Consider the following 27,851-nt stretch of genomic DNA (forward strand, 5'->3'; position numbering starts at 1 on the left):
TTATTTTTTTTTAATTTAACCTGAACTAAAATTTCTTTTAAAAAAATTTTAAAATGTTATCTAGAAAATGTAAAAGACAAAATGAAATCGCCTCGAAAATAGTTGCCAAACCATGTGGCAACCATGATGCCTATTTTAGAAACGACATTGTTTTTGACCAAAAAAAATAAAAAATTGTCCACTATGTTTATCTTTTTGTGCAAATTTGTCATAGAAACATCAATTTAAGAAAGAAAAAGGAAAAAAAAAAGAAGAGGTTTTAATGCACTTTTAAACTAAAAAACCTAAAAAGCCACTTAAAGGCAGTTGCCAAACTAGAGCATTCTTTAACCAGAGCTCAAAACACAAGTCTTTTTTTTTTTTTTTTTTTTTTTTTTCCTTTTTTTTTTATCAATTTTTGTTTGGTCTATTTTGCACAAAACAGCTAAGCAAAGATCAAATGTTTACAATTAAGAAGCTCAAAATGCTTCCTCTCAATGAGACCTCCCCAGACAGACTCCACTCCAGATTTCTCTTTTTTTTGGTGTAGGATAGGGACTCTCTTACATAATATATACTAATGTACAACTTGAAACTACTACACACAACACAAAACACTTTTGTTTTTCCTTTCTTTTCATTTTCTTTTAATTTCTTTCTAACTAGTTACATAATAATAGATTATACCTCCTACCACCAAATGGTATCTCCCCCCCCCCCCCCCCCCCAAAAAAAAAAAAAAAAAAAAACTCTGTTCTGAACCGAACCGGCTGTGCTGACCCCCTCCCCTTTGAACGAACCAACACTTCCCAATCCGATATTCTCTTATGGTTCTTTTGCATCTACAAAGTTGCAGCATTCAGCTATCGATACAACACTCTTCTTTTATAGCTTCAATTGAATGAGTACGAGTATTCTGAATAGCTGGACGCCGAAGACACGGGAGACACCTGAGACGGGTTATGAGCTGACCAAAAGAGGGCCGTAATTGTGGATTGCTGCAGAAGAGACAAAATTGCAAGTCATTAAGATGGATAAGACTATTGTTAAGGTCTCAATTATATAAAATTCAAGGATTTCATATTAACTCATAATTACATACATTTTTCTGTAATGTTCACCATCTTGTTTTTTGTCTCTAAATCTATACTATGATGCATTATAATTTATACATCTTACTTATTATACGTTTTCTTGAAGAAAGAAAAAGAATAATCATATTTTGGTATTCTTTAGGTGATTAGGTCCAATAGGGCAACAATCATTTAAATTTCTCAATTAAACAGCGTGTATAGATACAGTAAGAAAATAATAACCCATCATTATACATAAATACCTTTAATATAAGAAAACATGCATTTTATAAGTTAACCCAACGTGAATAGAAGAAAAACGTTTATTTATGTACGTTCTGATGTTATTTTTCACTTTTTTTTTTTTATTCCAATAGAAATAAATGTTTCTTTTCAAATTTTTGTTAGTGTATATATTCGCAACCTCTAAGCAAGAATCCATCCTTGATAAGGAACATATCAAATAATTACAAGGTTGAAAACTCAAGGATACCAAACAGACAATTAAAAGGTTGAAAACTTACGGATGCCAGCAGTCAATTATTATCTGAGCAGCTGTTGGATCTATCTCCTCTGTGATGTCAAGGTGTCTTCCTTGAAACCCAACAGCTCCAACAACTTGCATTGAGTTCATCCCAGTCCATGGCACTTGTAAAGTTGCCAACTCCCACAATATCACGCCGAAGCTGTACACATCAGACCTGCAAACCAGCCCACATTATTTATCAGCAAGACTTGAATGAACGTTTTAAAAAAAGGTAAAACACTCTAGAAAGGTTTTGAATTCAAATACAAAAAATTCAGTTACTTCTCATTGGATGGTTCATTCCTCAGAACTTCAGGTGCCATCCATTCAGGCTGCAGTTCAATGACATAACTTAAGTACAATAGTTGCAATATTTCATATTCCATTCGAAGCTCTCTTTTCCTTTTCTTTCTTTCTTTTTTTCAGTGGAGTGGGGTAAATAAAAAAAGATCTCACAACATAGGATCGAATAGAATGCTTCACTATTTTAAATCCATTACCGTTCCAGCAGTAGAATTCGAAGATAGAAAAGTATGGTGCTTTACACGTGATAGGCCAAAATCGCAAACCTGTAGAGACACCAATACATTGCAGAAGTTTCAAAGGTCATCCACAAGCATGAAAAACAGCAGATCTTAGAAAAAGTGACGGTATGCTTGACCATGCATTTCCTATGTAAATATAACTAACTAAACCAAGCCACAACCCTTGTGTCCCAATCAATTGAGCTCGCCTACATGAATCCTTTTCTCCATTATGCTCTATCAAGGGTCATATGCTCAGTAAAATTAAGAAAAATCATATATTTCTTAATTACAGTATATCCCCTGTCAATGTAGGTCTTCCCCTCTCCCTAGCGTTTCCATCAACTGTCATTCTATTGCATTTCCTCACTGCTGCCTTTTCTGATCTTTTAGTTTTACATGACCAAACTCCTGATCTTCATCGTACATGACCAAACTACCGGTCTATGTAAACCTAACTACAGCGACAAATTGGATAACCAGAGAAGGGAAGCAACAGAAGAATTAAAATGCCATGTTTCAATTTCAGCAAACCTTAACAAGCCAGTTTTTATCAACAAGAAGGTTTGGAGTCTTCAGATCTCGATGCACAATAGTAGGATGGCTCGTGTGCAAATAATTCATTCCCTTTGCCTGAAAGCAATTAAACAATCTGTAAACTAACTAAAAAGCAACTGAACCAACCAACACATATAAAAGAGCAAACAAATTCTCCAACTCATACCACATCCACAGCCATTCGCATTCTCTTTTTTTCATCGAGTTGATTATTAGAACGATGCAGTAGCTTATATAAACTTCCCCTGCATAGAAATAAACAGGATTGAGAAACACCAGATAGAAACGCAACAAACAGATTAGTTACTGAGTCTGCATCAAATTCCATTTTCCTGCATGGACAATGATTCAACCTAATATCATTCAGGTTGAAATATTTTTCTTCCAATAAATTCGCCATGGAAAAACTCTTATTCAAATATGTAATTTTGTGCTTTAGTTTAGACATAAAAGCTTAGAAATGTATTGCCCAGTTGACAGTTCTTATTATATGCCATATTGGAAGGCTACATTTACTGTATATCTGTTTATTGGTTCTTAACTTTTACATGTTTAGTTCCTTTCTCCTTGTTGAACATTTTCTACCAGGACTATGAATACCCTGAATAATCATATATGCAAAGAATACAAAATTCAGAAGTTTTTACAGGACTCTTCAAACGTCTTTATTTTTTTTTTTTTAAGGGAAGATGACGAGGTGGGTATGAAGAGACTGGTTCAGCTATGTCAAAAGTCCTTTGATCCTTTTAGTGATGGCTCCGGCGAGAATAAGGTGGTGGTGGTGGAACGATGGAGAGGTATGCAAGGGTCCCAACTTTGTGGGGATTTGAGGTGGGCTTGGTTAGGTAACAAACTAAAGGCAGCGTCTCTAAGGTTTCAGAGGCAGGGTTCCATGGGAAGCTTGAGGGGTGGTACAAGATTACTGGAATGTCGTGGTCTTCATAAGAGAGGAGAGAAGGTTTGTCAAGGTAAGGACTCAATATCTTTACAGGAAGGAGAGGATATCCAGACCAAAGTTTGATTTTGGTGATGGGTGGATAGGAGCAGCATCGGTGTTGCTGGATTTTTGGGGTAGGTAGTGGCTGGAGAGTCATGTCCCATTTGGAGATGTGTTTTCAGTTGATTTCTGCTTAGGGGGACCTCAAAAGACACCTATGAGCAGTTGATGCGAGATTCAAGGTGAAAGGGTTGAGGGGGGGAGCCTCCCCTCCTGATGACAGAATCTATTGAGTTTTTGGGTAAGTGTATGGTGGATCGTCTGAAGCATTCGGATGTGTCATGCCAGTCCCTTGGTTTTCGAATGGTTAGATTGTTTGATCTTTCACAGCTAGGAAAGCACGGTTAGAAGATCGGTGTGACTACTAGGGACAGAAGAGATGGGGAGAGTGTTTTTTAGACAAACTGATGGTGCAAGGATGGTAGAAGTGGGATAGGTATTGAAATGGCTGGATTGGAGACTCTGGTTTGTGCTTTGGTCATCAGCAACAATGGAGCTAGTGGTGAGTCGGTTGTGAAGCATAGTTAGGCAGTGGCATCGTTGGAGCTAGCAATGAGAAGGAGGGAAAAAGGAAGGTGTTGTTTTTGCACGTACATGAAGCACATGAGTTTATGGGAGACAAAAGTTTTGGTTTTGGCACTAACAACTCTAATGGTTGACATTCTAGAGCAGGGTTGTTTTCCCATAGGCTGGTTTGAGTTGGATCTGGTTCTTGTAAAGTGGGGCCTTGGACTGGGCCTTATAGAAGGCCTTGGGTTGATAGAGATGGATGGAAAACATAGAGAAGGCTTGGATGGCAGGGTGATATGTAGTCTGGGAGTGAGGATGTGTACATCTAGCCCTTCGTAGAACTGGTTTAGCAAGAGCCTTGTACACTGGACTGCCCTTTCTTATGTTGAGACTAGGACAGTGCAAAGGGGAGTGCTCTTTGGTAGTAGACCTTGATCAGAACAAGGGTATTTGGGACGTTGGGGAGTTAGTAAGCTTGCAAAGAAACAGATGGTCAGCTCTTGCCGAAGTCAAGAAGGAAGACATAGGGAGAAGTGAAGTGAGGTTGTTACATTGACTATGAGGTTATGGATGGGGTAGTTCCCTAAGATAAAAAGGGCAACGTGTCTGGTAGATTGAAAGGAATGGGTAGAACAACAAACGGAGCTAAGAGGCACAAGAGGTAAACAACAACATTTGGTGGAGGTTTGAGCTCTAAAAAAGCTAACGCAACATGTTATTTAGTAATGGTTGTGGGTGACAAAGGCTGATCAAAGTTTGAAGTGTTTTGTGACAAATTTATATTTGATGGATATTGGTCACCATTGTCAGTAACCAGGGTTGGGAAAGATTTGGGGGTGGTGGTGTTCGAATGACAAGGGCTTAGAGACTATTAGTTGTACCCTGTTAGTCGTTTTACCCCCGAGTGTAGTTAGGGGGGACAATAGGAAATATTTTTTTAGGCTAATTATAAGGAATGGACAGAGTGGATGAATCAAAATATGAATGGGTTGTCTGATCTTTTGGGAGTCATGTTAGGGGGCTTCAAGTCCAAAGGGTTACACGCTATGAAGCACCGGCACTTCAAAACAAGCGACGTATCTGTGTCGGACACACAGACACTTCGGGAACACGTATGGGACACACCACATGACATGTCCCCTTATTTAATTATTTTATTTTCAAGGACACGCCGGAGATACTTTGGGGATACACTAGGGACATGTCAAGTTATCTTTTTTTCCATTTTATTTAGTGCATTTGATGAATGTTGAATATTGAATGTTTATTATTTTTTTCTTATATTTAATTAATTAATAGATCATCCATAAAACAAGATATAAACTGCAAGTGTTAATTTAAGAGTATTTTTTAAGATAAAAAAAAATAGAATTAGAGTTAGTTTTTGTTAATATTGATTGTTGGTGGATGCAATATTAATCTAGTTAGCAAATAAAAATATATGAAAAAAATATTTTATTGTTGTGTTTCCGCCGTGTCCGTATCCCTATTTTTTTGAAATCATTGTGTCCCATGTCCACATCCGTGTTCGTGTTTGCGTTCGTATTTGTATCCGTGTCCGTGCTTCTTAGGTTACACGTGTTGGAGGATAATAAATGATGAAGTATGTGCACTCAAAAAATGATGTTGTACTTGTACCTGATACGTATTTGCTATGGGTACGCTACATACGCACCAAGTACGTCAATATATATTCAATTTTTTTTTTTTGGGGGGGGGGGGGGGAGAGCAGGGGGTGGGGGGGGTTACAACTTGGTATGTCTTGGGTATTGAGAGGGTAATTTGTAAACAAATTGGGCCGAGCTAGGAAGAGTCTTCTTTAGGAGTTGGACCGTGTAATGTGCCGAGATAAGGGCTGGTGTAGCTCGGTCTTAGGCCAAGAAGACATCTCATATTTTGGGTTTGGGCCGAACTATGGACCGAGGTATCGGTAGAAAGAGGACCGAGCTAAACAATAGCTCTACAAGGCGTCATCTCGAAGTTAAGACTAATAGTAGTGCTTAAAGTATCACAGAGCCGAAGTAACTTGGCTGACCGCAATGTTAGCCGAGGTAAAGATGTCAGCCGAAATAAGTGGGCCTGGTGGTTAGCCGAGGTATTGGTGAGAAAGGATGTCGGGCTTGGTATAGCTCGGCCGCTGGTCTTGGTATAACTCGGCCGAGCGCCATCTACATCATTACTTAAGCGTGTGACCGAGGTAACTTAGCTCGGTGTGGTTGCAGCAGCTTATTAAAAGGAGGTAGCATCAATGGCGAGGGCCGAGCTGTGTATAGCTCGGTAGGGTGGCATCCGTTAGATCGGCTTTCGATCACACGGTCCGAAGGGCAGGGGACCGAGATAAATCAGTTCGGGCAGGAATGTATAACCGAGGTAAAAGGTTCAGCCATCTCACTTGGCTTGCAGTGATGAGACTCCTAGTAGGACTTTGTTAAGGAGAGTTAGAGTCCTACTGGGATTGTATAAACCATCTCACTTGGTTGGTAGTGAGTAGAAGTGTGACTCCTAGGAGGACTCTATTAAGGAGAGTAGAGTCCTACTAGGATTGTGCAAAACCATCTCACTTGGTTGGTAGTGAGTAGGGTGTGTGATTCCTAGGAGGACTCTCAAAGGGAGAGTTGGAATCCTACTAGGATTGTGCCAAAACAAAGTCTATAAAAGCTCATGACCAGACCTATGGACAGGTATCCCAATTCTTACTCCAGAATACACAGAGCATATTGTCTATTGTCTAGTTGCTGACTTAGGCATCGGAGGGGTTTCCGGCACACACCCGCCGGTTAGCTCACATTTGTGTTTTCAGGTGACAAAGCAACATTGTGAGTACATATGTGAGTACAATGAAGCATAAACACAATTTTCTTACAAATATAAGGGTACTGAAATAAATATATAGTGTTATTTTTAAATAAAACAAATGATGGACATCCCTACAAATTTCCAAATCATAGAGAACTTAGGGTTCTCTTATCATGGTCAGATGGAATCTAAACCAGGCCTTAAGTCCCATCAAATGGAGTCGGCTGCATGAATCCTTCTTCTCCAGGTCACTTTATCCATGGCTATTTCATTAGTCAAATTAAGAAGATTCATATCTCTATTTACTATACTAGTCCACGTCAATCTAAATCTACCATTTCTCCTAACACTACCATCTTCCGTCACTGTATCGTATCTCTTCCCTATTGCCTCGGTTGGTCTTTGTTGTATATGACCAAACTATCTCAATTTATTCTCTCTCAACTTATCTTCTATAGGTACTACCCCTATCCATTCTCGAATATACTCATACATAATTCTGTCTTTTCTAATCTTGTTACACATCCACCTTAGCATTATCATCTCAGCAACACTCATCTTATCTACATGTTGTTTCTTAGTTGCCCAATATTCCGTCTCATACAATATCGTTGGTTTAATAGCTATTTTATAGAACTTATTTTTTAGTCCAATGGGTACTCGTTTAACGCACAGTACTCCAGAGGCATTCCTCCACTTAAGCCACCCCGTCTTAATTCTGTGGACCACATTTGCTCCAATTTCTCTAGTCATTGTGATAATCGATCCTAAATAACGAAAATGTTCACTCTTAGGTAGTTCTTGATTCTCAATCTTCATTTCTCTTATGTTTTCATTGTGACTGTTACTAAAATTACACTCCATATACTCTGTCTTACTTTTGCTTATTCTAAATCCTTTACATTCAAGTGCCTTTCTCCAAATGTCCAACTTAGTGTCAACTCCTTCTCTAGTCTTATCCACTAACACGATATCATCTACAAAAAACATACACCATGGCACATCATCTTGAATATTGCGTGTCAACTCATCTATAGCTAAAGCGAAAAGATAAGAACTTAATGTTGATCCTTAGTGTAACCCCACAGAAATTGAAAATTCACTCGTCTCTCCAGCAAGCGATCTAATAGTGGTCACTACACCTTCATACATATCTCTAATCACATCAATGTAACCTTTTGTCATCCCTTTCTTCTCTAACACCCACCAGACTATATCCTAAGGCACTTTATCATATGCTTTCTCAAAATCGACAAAAATCATATGAATGTCTCTTCTCTTTTCTCTATACTTTTCTATTACTTTCCTCAAAAGATAGATCGCTTCCATTATTGACCTACTAGGCATGAACCCAAATTGATTCTCTGACACCTCTGTTATATCTCGCAATCGATAATCCATCACTCTCTCCCACACTTTTATCATGTGACACATTAACTTGATTCCTCTATAGTTGTTACAATTCTGGACATCTCCTTTATTCTTATAGTCAACGAAATCTTACTAAATAATCTAGTCAACCAAACATGGTCAGATGAAATCTATGCCCAAAAAAAAAAGGTATGTAGCTTCTCTAATATAATGGCATTAAACCAGCTAAATAGACCTTTATATTGAACTCTGATTTGTAGGTTGGATTTGTAACTAATTTTGACATTAAACTCTAGTTTATACCTTTGAACACTTTTTGTATTTGGTTTTCTAATTGTTATATGTATCATACACTACCAAAAATTATAAAAATATATTCACTATGCTTGGTTATCATATTTCAAAAACACTTTTTAGAAAATTTTACTTTTTTATTTTCCATGTTTTTTTGTTTTTACTTAATTTTTTAAATATTTTGAGCAATTTTTTTAATTTTTAAACATACCTAACATACATATACCTAAAAAGTAAAAAAAATTTGAAAAAAACCTTTTAAAAATTCACTAAATACTAAAAATACAAAAAAAATATGAGAATTCAGTACATTTTTTATATTTTTATGTATTTATTAATTTTTAAAAATATTTTTTCACAATTTTTTTACTTTTTAGATACATCTAAGTAAGGTGCATCTAAAAAAGTAAAAAAAATGTTTAAAATTTTAAAAATATTCATTAAAAACAAAAAAACACGAAAACCAAAAAACTCAATTTTCAAAAAAATTAATTCAAAAAACTCAAACCAAACACACTAATTAGTTTTATAGACGTACTCTGGCCGTATCCATATTATATACCCATACCAACATTTGTACTTGTATCAGTGTTCATAGTTAAGAAAAGATGCTGCCAGGAAGCCAGTGAAGCCAGAAGCAAGACAGAGAGGGGCTCTTCATTGCCAATAAAAGATGGGGAGTTCAAAAGGTCTCAAAAAAGAGTAAAGAGAGTAAGGAGTTACCTATTGTGAGCTGTTGAATAGTTTTAGGTCTTTGTCTGATTGTAATTGGACAGTGCCTTGCACCTTCTAATACAGTTTCATCTTATTTATTTGTCCAAATATATATATATATATATATGTACCATATAGAACGCAAGTTTGAAACCATGATACAGTTAACAATATTTAGGCAAACATTTGATGAAAAGGAGAAAAAATCATCAGTTCTTGAAAAAATAAATTCTAATGCAAATTAAAAGTAGATATCAACCTTGGAAGATACTCTGTCAGTATAGAAAGATTTGGTGGATGAGTAACTGCTGCCATGAAAAGAACGACATTAGGATGTCTCAACCTCAACATGATTTCAACCTGCACAAATCAATCAGCAGATGTACATTTATTGACCATTCAGATCATTTTATAACCGCATCAGATGTAAGATGTGAAATATGATACTTCATATTTGAACTGAGCAAGTGCATCGCCTGATATATCTTGGTCCATGAATTTCTTCACAGCAACTTCCTGCCATGGAATGACGTTTCTATCACATTAACAAAATATAGGGTCCTAAAATAGATAAAACGTTAGGAGTTAATCTAGAACTGCAAGCAAATATTGACAAAAGGTTAAATCAAATACACTAGCATGTCTAAAATACAACTTACAGTGCCATTCCACTCTGCACGGTAAACCTCGCCATATGAACCTGCACGGTAGAAAATAGCAACCATTCAATGTCAAATCAAATATCAGACTCTCCCAATGCATAGATTTCATTATATGCTGGGTAAATGAGAAGAAACCAATACATAGGTCTGATTACATCACAAGATCATTTCCATCACTACTTAGTCAAAGTAAACACCATTAATTGCAACATTGATAATGGCTGAAATCGATAGTCAGAGGTTACCAGTGATCATATCACTTTTCCTTACTGTTGTTTCTACAAGTCTTCATTGCAGATGACCAAACCACCTTAGTAAATCCTCTTTTAATTTATCCTTAGTTGGTGCCGATCTTATCATTGTACGAATATATTCTTACCGCACATCCAACTATCCTCATTTTAACTACACTTAATTTATGAACATGTTGTTTCTTAGTTTCCTATCATTCTATCTCACAAAATATCATTGCCCTCATAACTGTTTTATAGTTCAATTCGTTGGTATTTGCCAATCACATGATATGTTCGAAGAACTCCACACTTGACCCAACTTACTTTTATTCTATGGGTCATATCACCCCCAACCTTTCCATTCTTATTAATAATAGAACCTAGGTAGGGATATTGTTCACTCTTTGTTTAATACTGGTTTTCAATCCTTACTTCACTACTTCTACTTCTAATTTTACGTAAGTTGCATTTCATATATTCAGTTTTAGTGCCACTTATTTTAAACCCCTTTGATTCAAGTGCTTCCCTCCACATTTTTAATTTCGCATCAACTCCTCTCTTAGTTTCATCCACTAGAACAACATATGGAAACAAATTTTTGTTCTTGGATAAACCAAATCAAACCAAACCAAGCCTCCCATCAAATGAGGTCGGCTACATGAATCCTTCTTCTCCACACGACTCTATCAAAAGCTATTTGGTTAGTCAAATTAAGGAGTGAACAAATTTAGGAACATAAATTCTTACCAATTCCAATGCGTTCTCCAATCTGAAGACCTTCCCATGGAATTTCCCAGTCAGAAACATTACCCAGCGCTGGGTTAATCCTCTCATTGTGAGCACTGCAAGCAACAGGCAGGCCACTGTTGGTTTCAATCAATCTCACAGGAACAACACCCACATCATCAGTCTGGTTCGCTTCATTAGTTTCACAATTAACAAGCACAAATCCCTCATCTGTAGTGTCAGAAAGTAATGAGCGTCCAGCGTTAACATCAGTAGAAGGCAATTCTAGTTGTTTTGCAACCAAAACTGCATGAAGTTTCTGAGCAAAATCTGGGTTTTTTGCAGCACTGATGACATACTTAGAAACATCTTTGACTTTCAATTTTTGTGCATCTGTTGCTGTCCCACCAGTGCCAGACAATCTTTCATGTGATCTAGATAGCAATGGAAGAAGCTTACCAAAATCATTCTCAAACCTCTTGGTTTGATTTTCTTCATCAACATGCTCTACATTGCCTTTTGACTGAATGCCTGAAAAAGATGCTTCTACTGAATCTGAGCCGACACCTTTGGCAACTTGTTCAAGATCAGGTGAAACTGCACTGCTTATATCTAACCCAGAATTTTGAAGATCACTGGGTAACTCAGCAGGAATTAGAGTGCCTGGAGCAGCCATGAGATCAATAATGTATTCACTGCATCAAACAACAATCAGCTACATCATTACAAACTGCTTTGTCAAAAACTTCTAAAGCCATAACAATTCTTTCAGGTAAGACAGTGAAGACAATTGAATGCAAGATGAAAACATACAGCATGCTCCATGATGATCAACACTATTTGTCTAAATAGAAAGGAACACACAAACCGAGGAACTTAAGAACTTCAGGTGACTGGCAATAAATGAACTGACCACTTACAAACAAGAAGTGACTTTATATTCACAATTCAAATATAATTCCTGCTCTGGAAGAGAATTACTTTGTTTAAAGGAATTACTTCATTTTTCATTTCAAGTGAGGGAGAGCGGTGCGTGTGATATGTAATTTATTTTAGTTTTCTTTATTTTTTGCGGGACCTCTTGTTCTCCTTCAATCTTTTTGTAAATTTATTTTGATCTTTATTAATATAATGTGTATTGCCAATCAATAAAATAAAAGTGTTGTGTGACAGTAGAATTCCTATTAAGTTGAAAGAAGAATTGTATAGTACTATTTATTTATTTTTTAGATCAGCAACAAACAAAGATATATTAAGGCTCAAGGACAAGAAAAAAGAGGATAAGGCATCCTCTTACAAGAGAGATGAAAAAAACAAAAAGAGAGAAAAAAAAATACAAAAATTCCAGACTCAAAACTACTACACAGAACAAACTGACACCCAATTAGTAGCAAGCAAAAAAAGCGAAATCTCTCGGAACACTGAGCTCGCCGAGTCCTAAAAAGACGCCAAGTATCTCACCCTATCTCATAAATAGTCTATCTCCTGGGCAACTCCTTCGAAAACACGGGCATTTCTTTCCAACCAAACAACCCAGAAAATTGCAAAGACAACACCACTCTAAAGCACTTTAGCCCTCTTCGACCTTCCAAAAACTTGAAAATCAAATAATAGCATTTGAGCACATCCTTTTGGGGCCACCCACATCACACTACCCAATCCAAACACCCTATGCCATAACCACCTAGCCACCGAGCAATGCAAAAAGAGATGATCCAGAGATTCTCCACTTTTACAACACATGATGCACCATTGAGGATTAAGATACCGCGAAGGTCTCCTCTTTTGCAATGAATCATTTGGCAGAGTGCCCCCATGAACCAAGATCCACATGAGCACACGCCTTCCAAATCTTGGTATGAAATAGAAATTGAGGTACATGAGAAGTATCAATGATTTTATCAAGAAAGGATTTACAAGTAAAAGAATCCGACGAATGAATATTCCAAACCAACCTATCCTTCAAAATTGGAGACAAAGAAACATTTTCGAGCCTTGACAAAAGAGAAATCAATTCCGAAACTTCCCTCTCATGAAGATTCCGTCGGAAATTAAAATTCCAAGATAAAGGAAACACTAAAGAACCGGCCACAGACAAAACAGAACAATTATGAGACTGAGAAACGCCATACAGAAGTGGATAGAACTCAACCAAGGACGTCGAGCCCACCCAAACATCCTCCCAAAATTTGACCATTTCCCCATTACCCACCCTCACAGAAATGAATCGGGACCAAACTGGATAAATCCGAGAGATGGTCTTCCAAGGAGCATGCCCGCTACCCCTTGAGACCACCTGAGAGTCCCTACCATTAACCTAAATCCCATATTTACTTTTAATAACCGCATGCCATAATGAACCACACTCATTGGGAAATCGCCATAACCACTTGCCCAATAGAGCCATGTTTCTAGCCACTATATTACCAATGGCCAAACCCCCCTTCTCCTTAAATAAGGACACCGTTTCCTAGTTCACCAAATGATCCTTCCTTCCCTCATCTTTCCCTTCCCATAGAAAATCCCTCCTTAACTTTTCAATAAATTTTGCTACCTTGCCTGGAATCTTAAACACAGACATGAAATAAATTGGAATTCCACTCAGCACTGTCTTAACCAGAGTGTGCCTACTCCCACGGGATAGTAAAGCCCTACTCCACCCTTCTAACCTCTTTCCTATCTTTTCCACAACCGGATTCCAAAACACTTTACCCCTTGGGTTACCTCTCAGCGGAAGCCCCAAATACTTCATCGGAATTGTATAGAACTACTATAAGACTTGCTATGATGTCTTGTAGTGAATGTTAGACAGTTTAGAAAAAAATATATTTGGAAAACAATTGTAGCTGAAATAAGAATTTTGAGACGTATAATAATTCTATTAGGAAGAAGTGAGAAGTGGCACCAATTGAAAATAAAATGAGAGAAAACTGTTTGAGATGGTATGGTGATGTAGATCATAGAGCAATTAATGCACTTGTAAGGAGAGTGATTGATCCACATAGCAGTGGTAAATTAATTAGAAAAAGACAAAGGAAAATATAGGTTGAGGTAATAAAGATGACATGATTAGCTCAAACTTAAGATATGATTTTAGATAGAATCATCGAGAGGAAATGGTTCCATGTAGCCGAGCCCTAGTAATTGGAATAAAGGCTTGTTGAGTAGAAATGGGCGTTGTGGATTATGCTGAAATTCACTTGTAGAAAAAGTTTAAATAAAAATACTTGTCCAAATACTGAGGCCTTGTTTGGAAACAGGCTAATTTAGCAATTTTTTGATTTTTTAGCTAAAATATGAGGTAAGGAAATTAGTATATTTGGAATTATTTTGTGTTTTTTTATGAAAATATGTGTAAAAAGTAGAGAGAAAAAGGAATCTTTGACTTTTTGGTATAGATTGTGGCTTTTTAATTTTTTTTAGCGACTTTTTGACTTTCAAGCTAAAATATTGAGTTGCCAAACGAGGCCTAAGCCTACATTTGTTTTGCAGATAGGGTAAGTGTGAATTGGATATCCTAAGACAAATTTGTGTCATGACTATTTACTCCTTCAATCTGATCTTATCTAGTGTTTGGTTGGAAAAGGATACGGGATGGGATTAAGCAGGTCCCCAAAATTAATCACCATTGGGTTTTGTGCCAACCTCGTCCCACCATCCATCCCTTTTTGGAGACCTAAACATGAGAAATATGGACCCCAAGGATTATTAATCCAACCCCACCACTTTATCCCACAAAACAAATGTGGCCTAGTCCTGATAGTATCTAATGGTAACAACAATAAATAATTTATTACTCCAAAAGACCAAGATAAGACAAGAAAGTCAATGAATCAAGAGCCATTTTCTTTCCTTTTATTATTTAAGTAAATGAAAGAAGAAAATTTTTGAGATGCGTGAATGAGAAAATATGCCAACCAAACAACCCATATCCCAAAATTTAACTTGCTAATCCAATTTTTATAAGAGTTTGTATCAGAATCCTTTAAAACAAAGAGCTGGAGGTGGCTACCTCCCATTATCAAATTTGATCACGTTCACGGCTCCTTCATCAGTGCCAGTATAGTAACTTCCTTTGACCAGCATACATGGAAGGTTAATTTTATCAGCAAGTACCTAGCACCAAAGTATGAGATGATTAAATGCTTATCCAAGATTCTTAGATATTTAAGAATAAAAAAAAAAAAACGCCCAATTAGATATATTATAAAAATGAAAGGGGATCCTATGAGGTAAAACCTCAACAATGATTTCACCACTAGAAAATATCAATAATTATAAATAAATAAACACAAAATTGAAATTCTAGAACCACCAATAACATGTTTTGAGCTTTAGCCATTCTGTAATTTTGAATCAGTGTAATAATCTGTAGAAAACGAATACATAAGTGAACATATTGACCGGAAGAGGCGAAAAGACTGAAGCCTATCAACTCAAAATAAACATGGATCTTTTGAAATTGGGAAAGGTATTAAATCTTAAACTTCAATAAATAGATATTTTCCTTTGATTCAGTTAAGTTTATGGAATTTAGAGTAGAACATCAAGCAGAAGTTAAAAGGCATTAGATGGTAAACTCTAGGAATACTTTCAGTTTTGATGCACAAGGAATTCATTCAAGCTGAATGAAGTTTAAACATTAACCCATAATACTGGGACATAAGTACTAACAACCCCCAATTAAATGCCTCATGTTTAGATGTTAAACACAAATAAGAACTTTTAGGCCACATATTGTACCTGTGTGAAGCAACCTAGAAGGAATGAGACTTAGCGTTGAACACAATAAGGCATATCAAACCAAATGGGGGAACAAACAACAGTCATTTACATTGGCAAACTATTGTATGGAACATTTACATAATGGTTACCTGGAGCATTCGGGGTAATAAAAGAAATAAAGGAAGGCCAAGGACAACATGGGATGAACTGGTGAAAAAAAAGAACATGATTGCCTCACACTTAATTGAGAATATGACTTCAAATAAACCCTCATCCATGTAACTTAACCCAAGTAATCGGTACAAAGACTTGTTGAGTTGCTAACTGCAGCTATCTGCTGCCAAACTATTTCAGTCATGTGCATTGAAACTTCAAACATATAAAGGAACAAGAAAAAAAATATTGGAGAGAACGTTTTAACTTAGACAAACTCTAAGACTCTAATAACTTTGGGTGCTGATATCAATTAGGGTACTGCATTTCTCAGAGAAAATTTGGTTGAAAGACATGGTAGAGTCATGGAGAAAAGGGACACAAATTTGACTTGATACAAAAATAATATAGTATACACCTAGGAAGCATGGACACTTTTAAGGTGTCATGCCCTTGTCGAACACATGTCAGACACTGGCACTAATCAGATACTCCTTCGACACATGTCAGACAAACTTCCAAATGTATCCTATTATACTGAACACACTTTAGACGTGACATGAACCAGAAGTTAGGAGGCTGAATGTAATAACCTATTAATCCCAACTCTTTTAGGCTTTCTAATTTCAAAAATTCTAAAGCAAAAAACTTTCATTTTGTTTATGGATAGAGAATTTTAAAATAAATCTTAGGATTTTTTTGTTCATACTTCTTTAATCTTTACCAATAAATAGAATGTGAAAAAATTATTTCCTACTATTTTTATATAATAAAATATAAATATTTTGTAACATAATGAAAGATGAAGAAATTGTTTATGTTTTGCATGCTTATATAAATATAAATATTTATTTGTTGCTATGTTTGCTATATTGTGTCTTGATTTTCTATCTAGATTTAATTTTTGAACTCAACTTTTCTGTTGAGCTTTTTTTGAAGCTTTTGTATATGGTTGCATCAACCTTTGGGTGGGTTTTGGTTCTCCTAACAGAATCTTCTCTTTATTTATAAAATAAAAGAGAGAGAGTTGCAAGGAATTTTACTAGTTTGGTTAAAATTAAGAAAGAAAATAAGTGGACAAGGGAAGAAATTTCAAATATTTTCCCACTAATTTCCGCTCATTTTCTCCTTGGTTTGAGAGCGGTTAGGGGCATTTATGTCATCGTAATATTACTTGTTTAATATTTAATTTTCAAATATTTTCTCACTAATTTCCTCTCATTTTTCTACTCAGTTTGAGAACTGGTAAGGGTATTTATGTCATATATAGTTAGAGGAGTTAACCCTAGGGATTAAGCGATCTCTCTCTCTCTCTCTACGCTAGTGGGTGCAATTTGGGGCTTGTGGGTGTGCTCCCTCCAGGTTTCAGATTCAACTCCCACTAAGTGCTATCAATTCCTTAGGGCTACGCCTGCATGCTCTGCCCGAGATTCACTTGATCCACATGGAGAGGGTACTTTGCATGGGTCTTAGGACGGGATTAGTCGAGGTGCATGTAAACTGGTTTGGACACCCGATCATCAAAAAAAAAAAAAAAAAGAAGCTCTCTAACAACAAGGGCAAGTCAAAGAAGGAAAGAAATATAAATTAAAAAAAACTCGTCTTTTCTCTTCCTTTTGCCAAAAGGTAAAAATCCAAAGACAAGGTTCATAATTCATACAAAGCTTAATGATTTGGCTACTTTAACTGAAAGAGTACATGAATAAATGGCATTAGATTTAAGGACTGTAGAGCAACTGTACAAGAGGCAAAGAAAGCCTTTTCATGCCTCTCTTCATATTGCAATTCTTAATTAAAATGAAACAATTTTGAAGGAAAAACTTAAATTCAATAAAAAAAATAACATGAAATTACAAGTACATCGAACTTATTATGTTATGTGCACTAGTCTTTTTTATATCATGAGATAGTCAAGATGAGATGCATAGCAACAACCTTTTGTCTCTTATCATATTTATTCAAAAAATTAAAAAGAAAAATGTCCCCCATGCTCACATGCAAATGAAATTGCTAACAAAGTCTAAAAAGTTCAACAAAAAATCCTAAACTGCATTTTGATTATATCACCAGCTTTGTCCACTGCCGGATACAATTTGTGAAAAGACAAATAAAATTCACATAGCATCTATGTGACATACAAGAAAGACATTGCGCATCTCAGCAACGTAAAATGCAAATAATATATATCAATTTAATATGAAGTAGGCCAAAGCTCTTACAACCTTAAAAAGCAGTGCCCGGTGGCGTGAAAGTCCAACATCAAGACAACCAAGGGGAAGAATAATATTGTTCAAAGAACTACGCAGCTCATGACTCCTCAAAGACCACCTTTTCAACAATTTGTCTGCATCTCTAACCGGACCACCCATCCTATCAACAACAAGATCAGCAATCATTTGGATCAAGCCACTAATAATTGGATCCTGTTCCAAAACCTGGTGTTCCACAGAAACAGCATACACTCTTTCCTCAAGCTGGTGCAGGGCAGGATCAACATTCCGGTTCACTAGAATGACTTCAAAATCAACATTATCTGAAACAGAAATTGCTTGGAGATCTAGCAGATGTGGGATCTTCTCTCTCATGTCTGAATTTGAATTAAAACCATACATGTCATAAAACCCATCCATCACTTTCTCGTCATAATTCACAAAATTATAACTCTGCATATGCCAAATAGCAAATATATGATTTTCCTCATTTAGCCAAATCCCCATATAAACAACATGATAAACACAGAAAACAACTAAGTAATTAGTACAATTCCCACAAACTAATAATAACTTCCAAGTCAAGATAAACACAAACATAGGCACACATAAAAACAAGTAATCTATATAACTTTTAACATCCACAATTTACAAGAGCAGCTAATATATAAAATTCAATAGTATGAATCACGAAACTATTGAAACTATAATTGCACAAAAAAAAACAAAAAAAAAAACCGTACATATCTATACTATTATATAAAACGCACAACTCTTTGAAACTTTGTCAGGAGTTTTTCTATGCCTAAAATACCCTTTCAAATCTCACCGCTTCAAACTTAGTGACTGCCATGATTGATCTAATGGCTTCACACACACACACGTGGTGTGGCTCTAGTAGTATATGGTTTTAAAAATGGGCTGCAATTGTTAGATCGAAGCTGTGTCCCATTGGGTGTTGGATCGAATTAGTGAAGTTAGTCGTTGTTTGGGCTTGTCTTTTGAGGGCCACGAAGATGAGGCAATGCGACTTTTTGCTGCAGTGGAGGCTTCATGGAGGCTAGGGACTTCCAGTTCAGGGGTGTCTCGATCTTTGGTGACCCCTTCTAAAGGACATCGGGAGCTCAAGAATTTGGAATGTTCTGTGAATTATGATCATGGGGTGCGGACTGTAGGTCGGGGTGGAAGGCGAGATCGGAGGGGCCCATTGTTGTTAAAATGAAGTTAAAAATTGTTTCGTGGAATGTGCGGGGGTTGAATGATAGGGATAAGAGGGTGGCAGTGAAGGCGGTATTACGGAGTGCCAAACCGGACATCGTATGTTTACAAGAGACGAAGATGGAAGAGGTGGGAGTGGAGTTGATTCGCGAGGTGTAAGGGGGGGGGAGGTTTGTGGAGTGGACCTTTTTGCCCTCGTTAGGCATGGCAGGGGGGGTTCTTCTCTGTTGGGATAAGAGGGTAGTGGTGAGGGAGGAGGAAGAGATAGGAGGATTTTCTGTCTCTTGTTTGTTCCGCTGTGTGGAGGATAATTTTCGGTGGGGTTTCACTGGGGTATATGGGCCTGTGCAGGTTTCAGAGCGGGGTTGGTTTTTCGAGGAGATGGAACACATAGCTTTTCGCTGGGATGTCCCATGGTGTGTAGGGGGTGATTTTAATGTTGTTCGTTGGCCATCAGAGAAGGCGGGGCCTGCGAGGAGTTCGGGGGCTATGCGGGCTTTTTGTTCTTTCATTGATGATTTACAGTTGGTTGATCTGCCTATCCAGGGGGGTAGCTTCACTTGGTCAAATGGTCGGAGCTTGTCTTGAATTGATCGGTTCTTGGTTACTGTGGGCTGGGAGGAGCACTTTTCTGAGGTGGTTCAGCTTCGTTTACCTCGACCTGTGTCTGATCATTGGCCAATTTTGTTGGATAGTGGGGGGATCCGACATGGTCCTATGCCATTTCGTTTTGAAAATATGTGGTTGCAACAAAAGAGTTTTCTAGAGTTGGTTTGTGGTTGGTGGCATAGCTACGAGGTTCGTGGTTCCCCTAGTTGTGTGGTGGCTCAAAAATTGAAGATGCTGAAAGCGACCTTAAAGATTTGGAATAAGGAGGTGTTTGGTCGGCTAGAGGGCCAAAAAGCTGCAGTCGTGTCTTTACTTCAATCCTTGGATGAGCTGGAGGTGCAAGATGAGTTGCCTTCTGAGGCCGTTATTCATAAGGAGGCGGCTAGATAGGATTTTGTTCGTATATCCCGTATGGAAGAGATTTGTTTTCGTCAAAAGTCTAGATGTTTGTGGTTAAAGGATGGGGATCGAAATACAAAATTCTTTCACCGTATGGCTAATGCTAATCGAAGGGTTAATCAGATTAGTAGGTTAAGGGTGGATGGTCGGGAGCTGGACACTGATAGCGAGATTCGGGAGGGGGTTGTGGGCTACTATCAGCATTTATTCTGGCCTCAAGAGGGGGTTTGGCGGCCGGGTTTGGAGGGTGTTCAGTTTGCTACGATTATGGGAGAGGATCGGGAGAGGTTGGAGCGAGCTTTTACAGAGGAGGAAGTGTTTGGAGCGTTGCGGGCTATGAGTGGGGATAAAGCCCCAGGTCCGGATGGTTTTACTATGGCTTTTTTCCAACATTGTTGGAGCGTAGTTAAGGGTGATATCATGGCAACTTTGGAAGATTTCCGGGTGTCTGGGCATTTTGAGAAAAGTTTTAATGCAACTTTTTTGGCCCTGATTCCTAAGAAAGGAGGGGCAGATGATATTTAGGATTTTCGACCTATTAGCTTGTTAGGAAGTGTGTATATGTCAAGGTTCTGAAAAGCGGTTGCAGTCGGCGTAACGGTGGCGGTGACGCGGTTGCGGTTGCGAGGTGTAAAGGCCGTAGTGTAACGGTTGCGGTAACCGGAACCGTGAATTTTTTTATTTTCCGCACAATTTGAAAAAAACTTACCGGTACGCATATTTTTTTTCCATGATCATATTTATTGGGTTAAAAAAAAATATTGATCAATTTTTGTAAATTTTTAAGTATGATCCAATATATTTCATATTTTTAAATCACTATAAATTGAGTTTTTATATTTTATTTTAATAATTAATAACTTTATATTATACAAAAAATCAATCACTAACTATTATATATAAGATAAACAATGACAAAAGTAAGAGAATAAATAAAAGCCTAAATATATATATATATATATATACATATTTTAACCAAGCCAAATAGATAATGACCACACTTATTATTATTATTATTTTCAAACAATATATAGATAGGCACACATAAACAAAATAGTTTAGTGATAGCAGCTGAATAGAATAGCATAGGTCTCACAACTTCAACAAATCAATAGCATGTTCTTCATCTTCCCTCTTCTCTCACTATCTCTTGCTCCTCCGTTTTCTCTCTTTATCTTCCCTCTTCTCTCTATCCCTCTTCCCCCATTTTCAACTTTTTTTTGTGTGTTTTTTCGAAAGAAATAGTTTGGAACCATTACGTAACGGTGCGTAACAGGCCGTTACGGCACCGTTACGACCGCTACGGCAGCCATTATGGCCGACACACCTGTGAATCTCAATCACACTACAAAAGCGGCCGTAACGGGTGGCAGTAACCGCCAAAACCGTTACATAACGGCGTTACGTAACGGTTGCGGCTGCTTTTTAAAACCTTGGTATAAGTTATTAGCTAAATTGCTGGCTAATCGTTTACGAGGAGTTTTATCGACTGTGGTGTCAGAGTCCCAGAATGCGTTTGTTGGAGGAAGGCAGATTTTAGATGCAGTATTGGTTGCCAATGAATGTGTGGATTCTCAGCTTCGTCAGGGATGTCCTGGTTTGATTTGCAAATTGGATATTCAGAAGGCGTATGATAATGTTAATTGGGACTTCCTCTTGTATGTATTGGATCGTATGGGCTTCGGGGCGACTTGGTGTCAGTGGATCAAGTTCTGTATCTCGACTGTGCGGATGTCGGTGTTGATTAATGGGACTCCGGCGGGTTTCTTTCATACTCATAGAGGTCTTCGGCAGGGGGATCCTTTGTCCTCCCTGTTATTTATCTTAGTGATGGTGGCGTTGAGTAGATTGTTGGATAAAGCTGTGCGTGAAGATTTATTGGAAGGTTTCGTTGCGGGTTCTTTGGAGGGGATTCCTTTGGGGGTTTCGCATTTGTTGTATGCGGATGATGCCTTGATCTTCTGTGGTGCGGAGGCAGCATAGGTTGGTTATTTGCGTTGTGTTTTGCTTTGTTTTGAGGTGGTTTCGGGCCTTCGTGTTAACTTGCGGAAGTCGGAGCTCATTTCAGTGGAGGCGGTTGCTAGGTTACCTGTTCTAGCTGCAGTATTGGGGTGTAAGGTCTCGGCTTTGCCAGTATCCTATTTGGGTTTGCCTTTAGGGGCTTCTTTTAAGGCAAAGAGGGTGTGGGATGGAGTAGTGGAACGGGTCTAACGTCGTTTGGCAGGTTGGAAGTCCCAGTATCTTTTGAAAAGGGGCCGGTTGACTTTGCTTAAGAGTGTGTTGAGTAGTATCCCCACTTATTTCATGTCGATCCATGTTATTCCAGTGTCGGTGGCACATTGGTTAGAAAAGCTTCAGAGGGACTTCTTGTGGGGAACTGGTGGTGATGATTTTAAGTATCATTTGGTTGATTGGGGTAAGGTTTGTCAACCCAGGCAAGCTGGAGGGCTGGGGGTTCGATGGTTGGCAAGGTTCTGAAAAGCGGTTGCAGTCGGCGTAACGGTGGCGGTGACGCGGTTGCGGTTGCGGGGTGTAAAGGCCGTAGTGTAACGGTTGCGGTAACCGGAACCGTGAATTTTTTTATTTTCCGCACAATTTGAAAAAAACTTACCGGTACGCATATTTTTTTTCCATGATCATATTTATTGGGTTAAAAAAAATATTGATCAATTTTTGTAAATTTTTAAGTATGATCCAATATATTTCATATTTTTAAATCACTATAAATTGAGTTTTTATATTTTATTTTAATAATTAATAACTTTATATTATACAAAAAATCAATCACTAACTATTATATATAAGATAAACAATGACAAAAGTAAGAGAATAAATAAAAGCCTAAATATATATATATATACATATACATATTTTAACCAAGCCAAATAGATAATGACCACACTTATTATTATTATTATTTTCAAACAATATATAGATAGGCACACACAAACAAAATAGTTTAGTGATAGCAGCTGAATAGAATAGCATAGGTCTTACAACTTCAACAAATCAATAGCATGTTCTTCATCTTCCCTCTTCTCTCATTATCTCTTGCTCCTCCGTTTTCTCTCTTTATCTTCCCTCTTCTCTCTATCCCTCTTCCCCCATTTTCAACTTTTTTTTGTGTGTTTTTTCGAAAGAAACAGTTTGGAACCATTACGTAACGGTGCGTAACAGGCCGTTACGGCACCGTTACGACCGCTACGGCAGCCATTATGGCCGACACACCTGTGAATCTCAATCACACTGCAAAAGCGGCCGTAACGGGTGGCAGTAACCGCCAAAACCGTTACATAACGGCGTTACGTAACGGTTGCGGCTGCTTTTTAAAACCTTGATGGTCGGTGACTTTTAACCGAGCTTTATTAGGGAAGTGGATCTGGCGTTTTGCTTTGGAGCCGTACAGATTGTGGCGGCAGGCGGTGGCGTTTAAATATGGGCTGGGCAGAGGGGGTTGGGTTTCTGGATCTGTGACCTGCACTTATGGGTGTGGTTTATGGAAATGGATTATGTTGGGAAGGGTAGAGTTTTGGAAGTAGATAGGGTTTAAGGGGGGGGAAGGGAGTCGGGTGCGGTTTTAGAAAGACTTGTGGTGTGGGGAGTTGGTGTTGGAGACCTATTTCCCTTTGATTTTTAATATTGCATCAGATCAAGATGCTTTGGTGGCTTCCTATTTGGATGGTGGGAATGTGGTTGTTTGGGATATTCAGTTATGCCGACAGGTTCATGATTGGGAAGTCGCTCAGTTGGTGGAGTTGTAGGGTTTTTTATATGGTTTGGATACGGTAGGGGTGGGCCCTGATGTATTGGTTTGGACTAGGTTGGGGGCAAAAGGGCAGTTCACAGTAGCATCATTTTATCAGGGGTTGATGGGAGATGCTGGTTGGGTCTTCCCTTGAAAAATTGTTTGGGTTCCTAGGGTTCCGACTAAGGTCGCCTTTTTCATGTGGACGGTCGCTTTAGGTCGGAACCTTACTTTGGACAATTTGATTCCGCGGGGACACATCCTCATTAATCGGTGTTGTATGTGTTGCGCGGATGCGGAGTCAGTAAATCATTTGTTTCTTCATTGCTCGGTGGCTTCGGGTTTGTGGGGCTTTGTTTGTTCACTTTTTGGAATTGCTTGGGTCCAGCCACAAGGGGTGTTTGATTTCCTTTGGGCTTGGCGGGGCGTTCGTCTTGGTCAGCGGCGGCGGCGGCGGCGGCGAGCTTGGTTTCTGGCTCCATTCTGCTTGATGTGGTTGCTTTGGTTGGAACGGAATCAACGTACCTTCTTAGCGGTTTCTCAGAGTGTTTCTTGGTTACAAAGTCGTCTTTCTCTAGTTTTGTATAATTGGTTGGAGGATAGGGTAGATCCGGATTTATTTACGTTTTTAGACTTTCTTGATGAGGTGATTGGTTAGTCCTTATTTTTTGGTTCCGTTTCTTGGAGGTTTTCTTGTATTGGTTGCATCGTCTTAATACTTTCTTAATAAAATTTGCTTATTTATCAAAATAAAAAAAAAAAAATGGGCTGCAATTGTTAACTTATGTAACCATATGGGCAGTTGCTGCTACCTGTTATGGCTGAATTTCACAAGTGCAACGGCTACTACCATTATGTAAAACCCATAATTGGTCGTTACGACACCATTAAAAATCATATAAAATTTAGTACTAAATCCTCCAAAAAAAAAACATTTCAAACCTCAACAAACGTAATTTCATAGCTTTGGTTCCTGCACCAGTTATGCTAAGCCCGTTACACCTCAAAACGGCATCAACGCCACCGTTACTTGAAACCTTTTATATGTACACAAAAATAACTATAGTAGAATCTAATCAATTTGAAGCTATGAATCAAATATAAAATTGAAATGTGACTCATTAATATCCATAAACAAAAAAACACAGATCTAGAGTGAGAATATTGAAGCAATTCGATCAAATTTGTCAATAAATGCAACGAAAGCACATATAAAAGATTGCCAAATACAATGAAAAAAAAAAAAAAATTAAAGCATTACCCAATACCGAAGAGAGAGAGACTCAGCCAGGGTTTCAGAAGGCACACACCCCAAGCTAATCTGCTTGGCGGCCTTGATCTGCGCCGTTTCAGGATCTTCGCGTGCATCGGGATCGGAAACACTGATCGCTAGGGCAAGTTGCACCTGAAACTCCTCTTCAAAGAAATTGAAATCAACCGAATTCTCCGCCGACTCAACCGCTCCGATTCTCGTCAATGCCGATTCCAACGAAGCCGAAGAAGAAGACGACGGCGGCGTCACTTCCGCCGTCTGCGGCGGCGACGGGTGGTGGTTGTCGTTGTTGCAGCCACCGCCGATGTGAAGCTTTCGTAGCAGATGCTTCATCTTAGGCATCGCCGATCGAGTCGCATCCAGATACAGGGCACAACACAACTCCTCTCTCTCTCTCTCTCTCTCTCTTTCTCTTTCTCTCTCTACTGGTTTAACGTGCGCAGAGTGATTGGCTTAACGTGCGCACCTTCGTCGTCGTCGTCAAGGTTCGATCACTGGGACTTAATTAAATTAACTGCTCAACCCTTCCCTCCAATTGACTGTATAGTCTGGGAAATAAAAAATCAAAGCTAGTATTTATAATTTAAAGTCAAGATTGTAATTTAAGGTGCGGTGTATTGGCCTACAGTGCGTTGAGGGTGCATCGCTTTTGATGGACCTTCATTGTTTGTTATTAACCGTTGATCGAATAGTCAAATGTTTTTGTATTGTGGTTGTTGATGATCGGACGGTTTGTGTTGATTTGGTCGTTTAGTGGAATGCCGACAACCCATGTAGGACAATCCTATCTACAAATAGTCCGCCTGAGGGTAATTACACTAACCTCATGTATATACAAAAAAATTCTTATTAGTTTAATATAATGTAATTATATTAAATTTTTTTAAATTTTAAATTATTTAATACTTAGAGTGAGTTGACTTTTTTAACTTTTTTTGCTATTTTAACTTGGGGTTAAACTTTTTAGCTTTTTAAATTTTTTGTGAGAAAAATAAAGTAATGATTATGAATTGAACGTGACATTTTCTTTTATTAAGTTAAAAAATTTATTTTGTTTTTTTGTGATTAAAATAGTCCAAAGCCAACCTAACTCAAATTGCCAAATGAAAGGCTTATATAACATCTAAAGTTTTAATATTTTCATTTTATTTTCCAAAGATATTTAACTTTACAATCAAAGGACCATAGAGAAAGAGGTAAGTTGTTAAGAATTTACTTACAAGTTTAACGAAAAAAGAAATTTGTATGAAATTTGTATTTAGCCTGAAGGCCAAGACTCACTATTGATCAAATCCGACCTATATAAAGCTCACAAAATTCATACCATCATATGTTCTATACAATGAGTGATTATGTAACGTTATTTTGTAGTGAGAGATTGCGAATTTTACTATCTTTTGTGATATTTAGTTATTCTCATTATGAAGGCTATATGTTGTTATTAATTTATTGATTATTTTTAATGATGGTTGTTGGGCTTAATAATTGTGGGCTTTTTAATTATTATTCAACTTTTATTATCTAATTTTATATAATACTCTAGTATTTGTAGTTACTCTCTTATTAATTAAAAAAAAACCACCTGCACAACAACAGATTTTCACATCTCACACGTACCCTCAATACTTGTGACAAAAAATCAAAGATCAAGTATAGAGGTTTAGTGTCCTGTATCTGTTCCAATTTTCACCTTTATTTACACTTATTGTCGATTTAACGTTTCAATTTTCATTCAAGTAGAAGTTTAAGGGAGAAAAAATGTAATTTACCTTTTGTTTATTAGAAATAAAGTTGTAGGCTAAGGTTGGTTAGTGCGTTTTGATTATCAATTTGTGTGTTTGGTTTCAATTTTTTGAATTTAATTTTTTAAAAATTAAATTTTTATTTTTCATATTTTTTTCTTATTTTTAGTGAATATTTTTAAAATTATAAGTATTTTTTTTTTACTTTTTTAGATGTAACTTATTTAGATATATCTAAAAAGTAAAATATTTGGGAAAAATATTTTAAAAAATTAACAAATACACAAAAATATAAAAAATATACTGAATTTTGATTTTTTTAAAAAAATATTTTTCGTATTTAGTAGATTTTTCTCACAAATATTATATTTTTTAAGTGTATTTATGTTAGGTGTGTTTAAATATTTTAAAAATTACTTAAAATATTTTAAAAATTCTGTGAAAAAAAAAGGAAATACAAAAAATTCTGAAAAATGAATTTTGAAAATCAAAACCAAACAAAGTGAATAAAATTTTAGAGATATTTTTCTCCATATTTCATTTTATTTTGGCATATTAGCAAAAATTTTGATGCAATTACTCGTAGTATGCATGATGAATTAACAAGTTTAAAGTAGAAAAATGATTGAGAGCTCTAATAAAGGAGTTCTAATAGAAATGGACCCTACTGTAATGTGATGTTTTGATTTTATTTTTTTATTTTTTTTATTTTCTGTCATATTATTAGAACTCAATTAGAACTCTAAAATTAAAAACATGTATCATTACTCTTTAAAGTATGATTTTGTAGCCTTATTCATGTGTGTGAATCAAT

The 27,851-nt window shown here is 37.1% G+C and overlaps 1 protein-coding gene across 3 annotated transcripts; it reads right to left on the reverse strand.

Annotated features, from left to right (window-relative positions):
- Positions 1–425: 425 nt before the first annotated feature.
- LOC114322677 (putative serine/threonine-protein kinase SIS8) lies at positions 426–25,871 on the reverse strand. 3 transcript variants are annotated; one of them, XM_082895356.1, is made up of 14 exons: positions 25,284–25,871; positions 18,064–18,504; positions 14,976–15,079; positions 11,423–11,658; positions 10,985–11,194; positions 10,002–10,042; positions 9,790–9,858; positions 9,602–9,702; positions 2,827–2,905; positions 2,637–2,735; positions 2,079–2,147; positions 1,861–1,910; positions 1,577–1,753; positions 426–977 (listed from the first exon to the last, which is right to left on the reverse strand). In XM_082895356.1, the coding sequence occupies exons 1-14, from the start codon at positions 25,635–25,637 to the stop codon at positions 839–841; spliced, it is 2,169 nt and encodes a 722-aa protein (XP_082751482.1). In that variant the 5' UTR covers positions 25,638–25,871; the 3' UTR covers positions 426–838. The 3 variants fall into 3 exon arrangements, with proteins under 3 accessions (XP_082751482.1, XP_082751481.1, XP_082751484.1); XM_082895355.1 differs by having other exon boundaries at positions 10,985–11,658; XM_082895358.1 differs by having other exon boundaries at positions 10,985–11,658; positions 18,064–18,428; positions 25,284–25,845.
- Positions 25,872–27,851: the final 1,980 nt, after the last annotated feature.

The sequence above is a fragment of the Camellia sinensis genome, chromosome 11 (assembly GCF_055761805.1).
Source record: "Camellia sinensis isolate YWXY chromosome 11, ASM5576180v1, whole genome shotgun sequence".
NCBI lineage: Eukaryota > Viridiplantae > Streptophyta > Magnoliopsida > Ericales > Theaceae > Camellia > Camellia sinensis.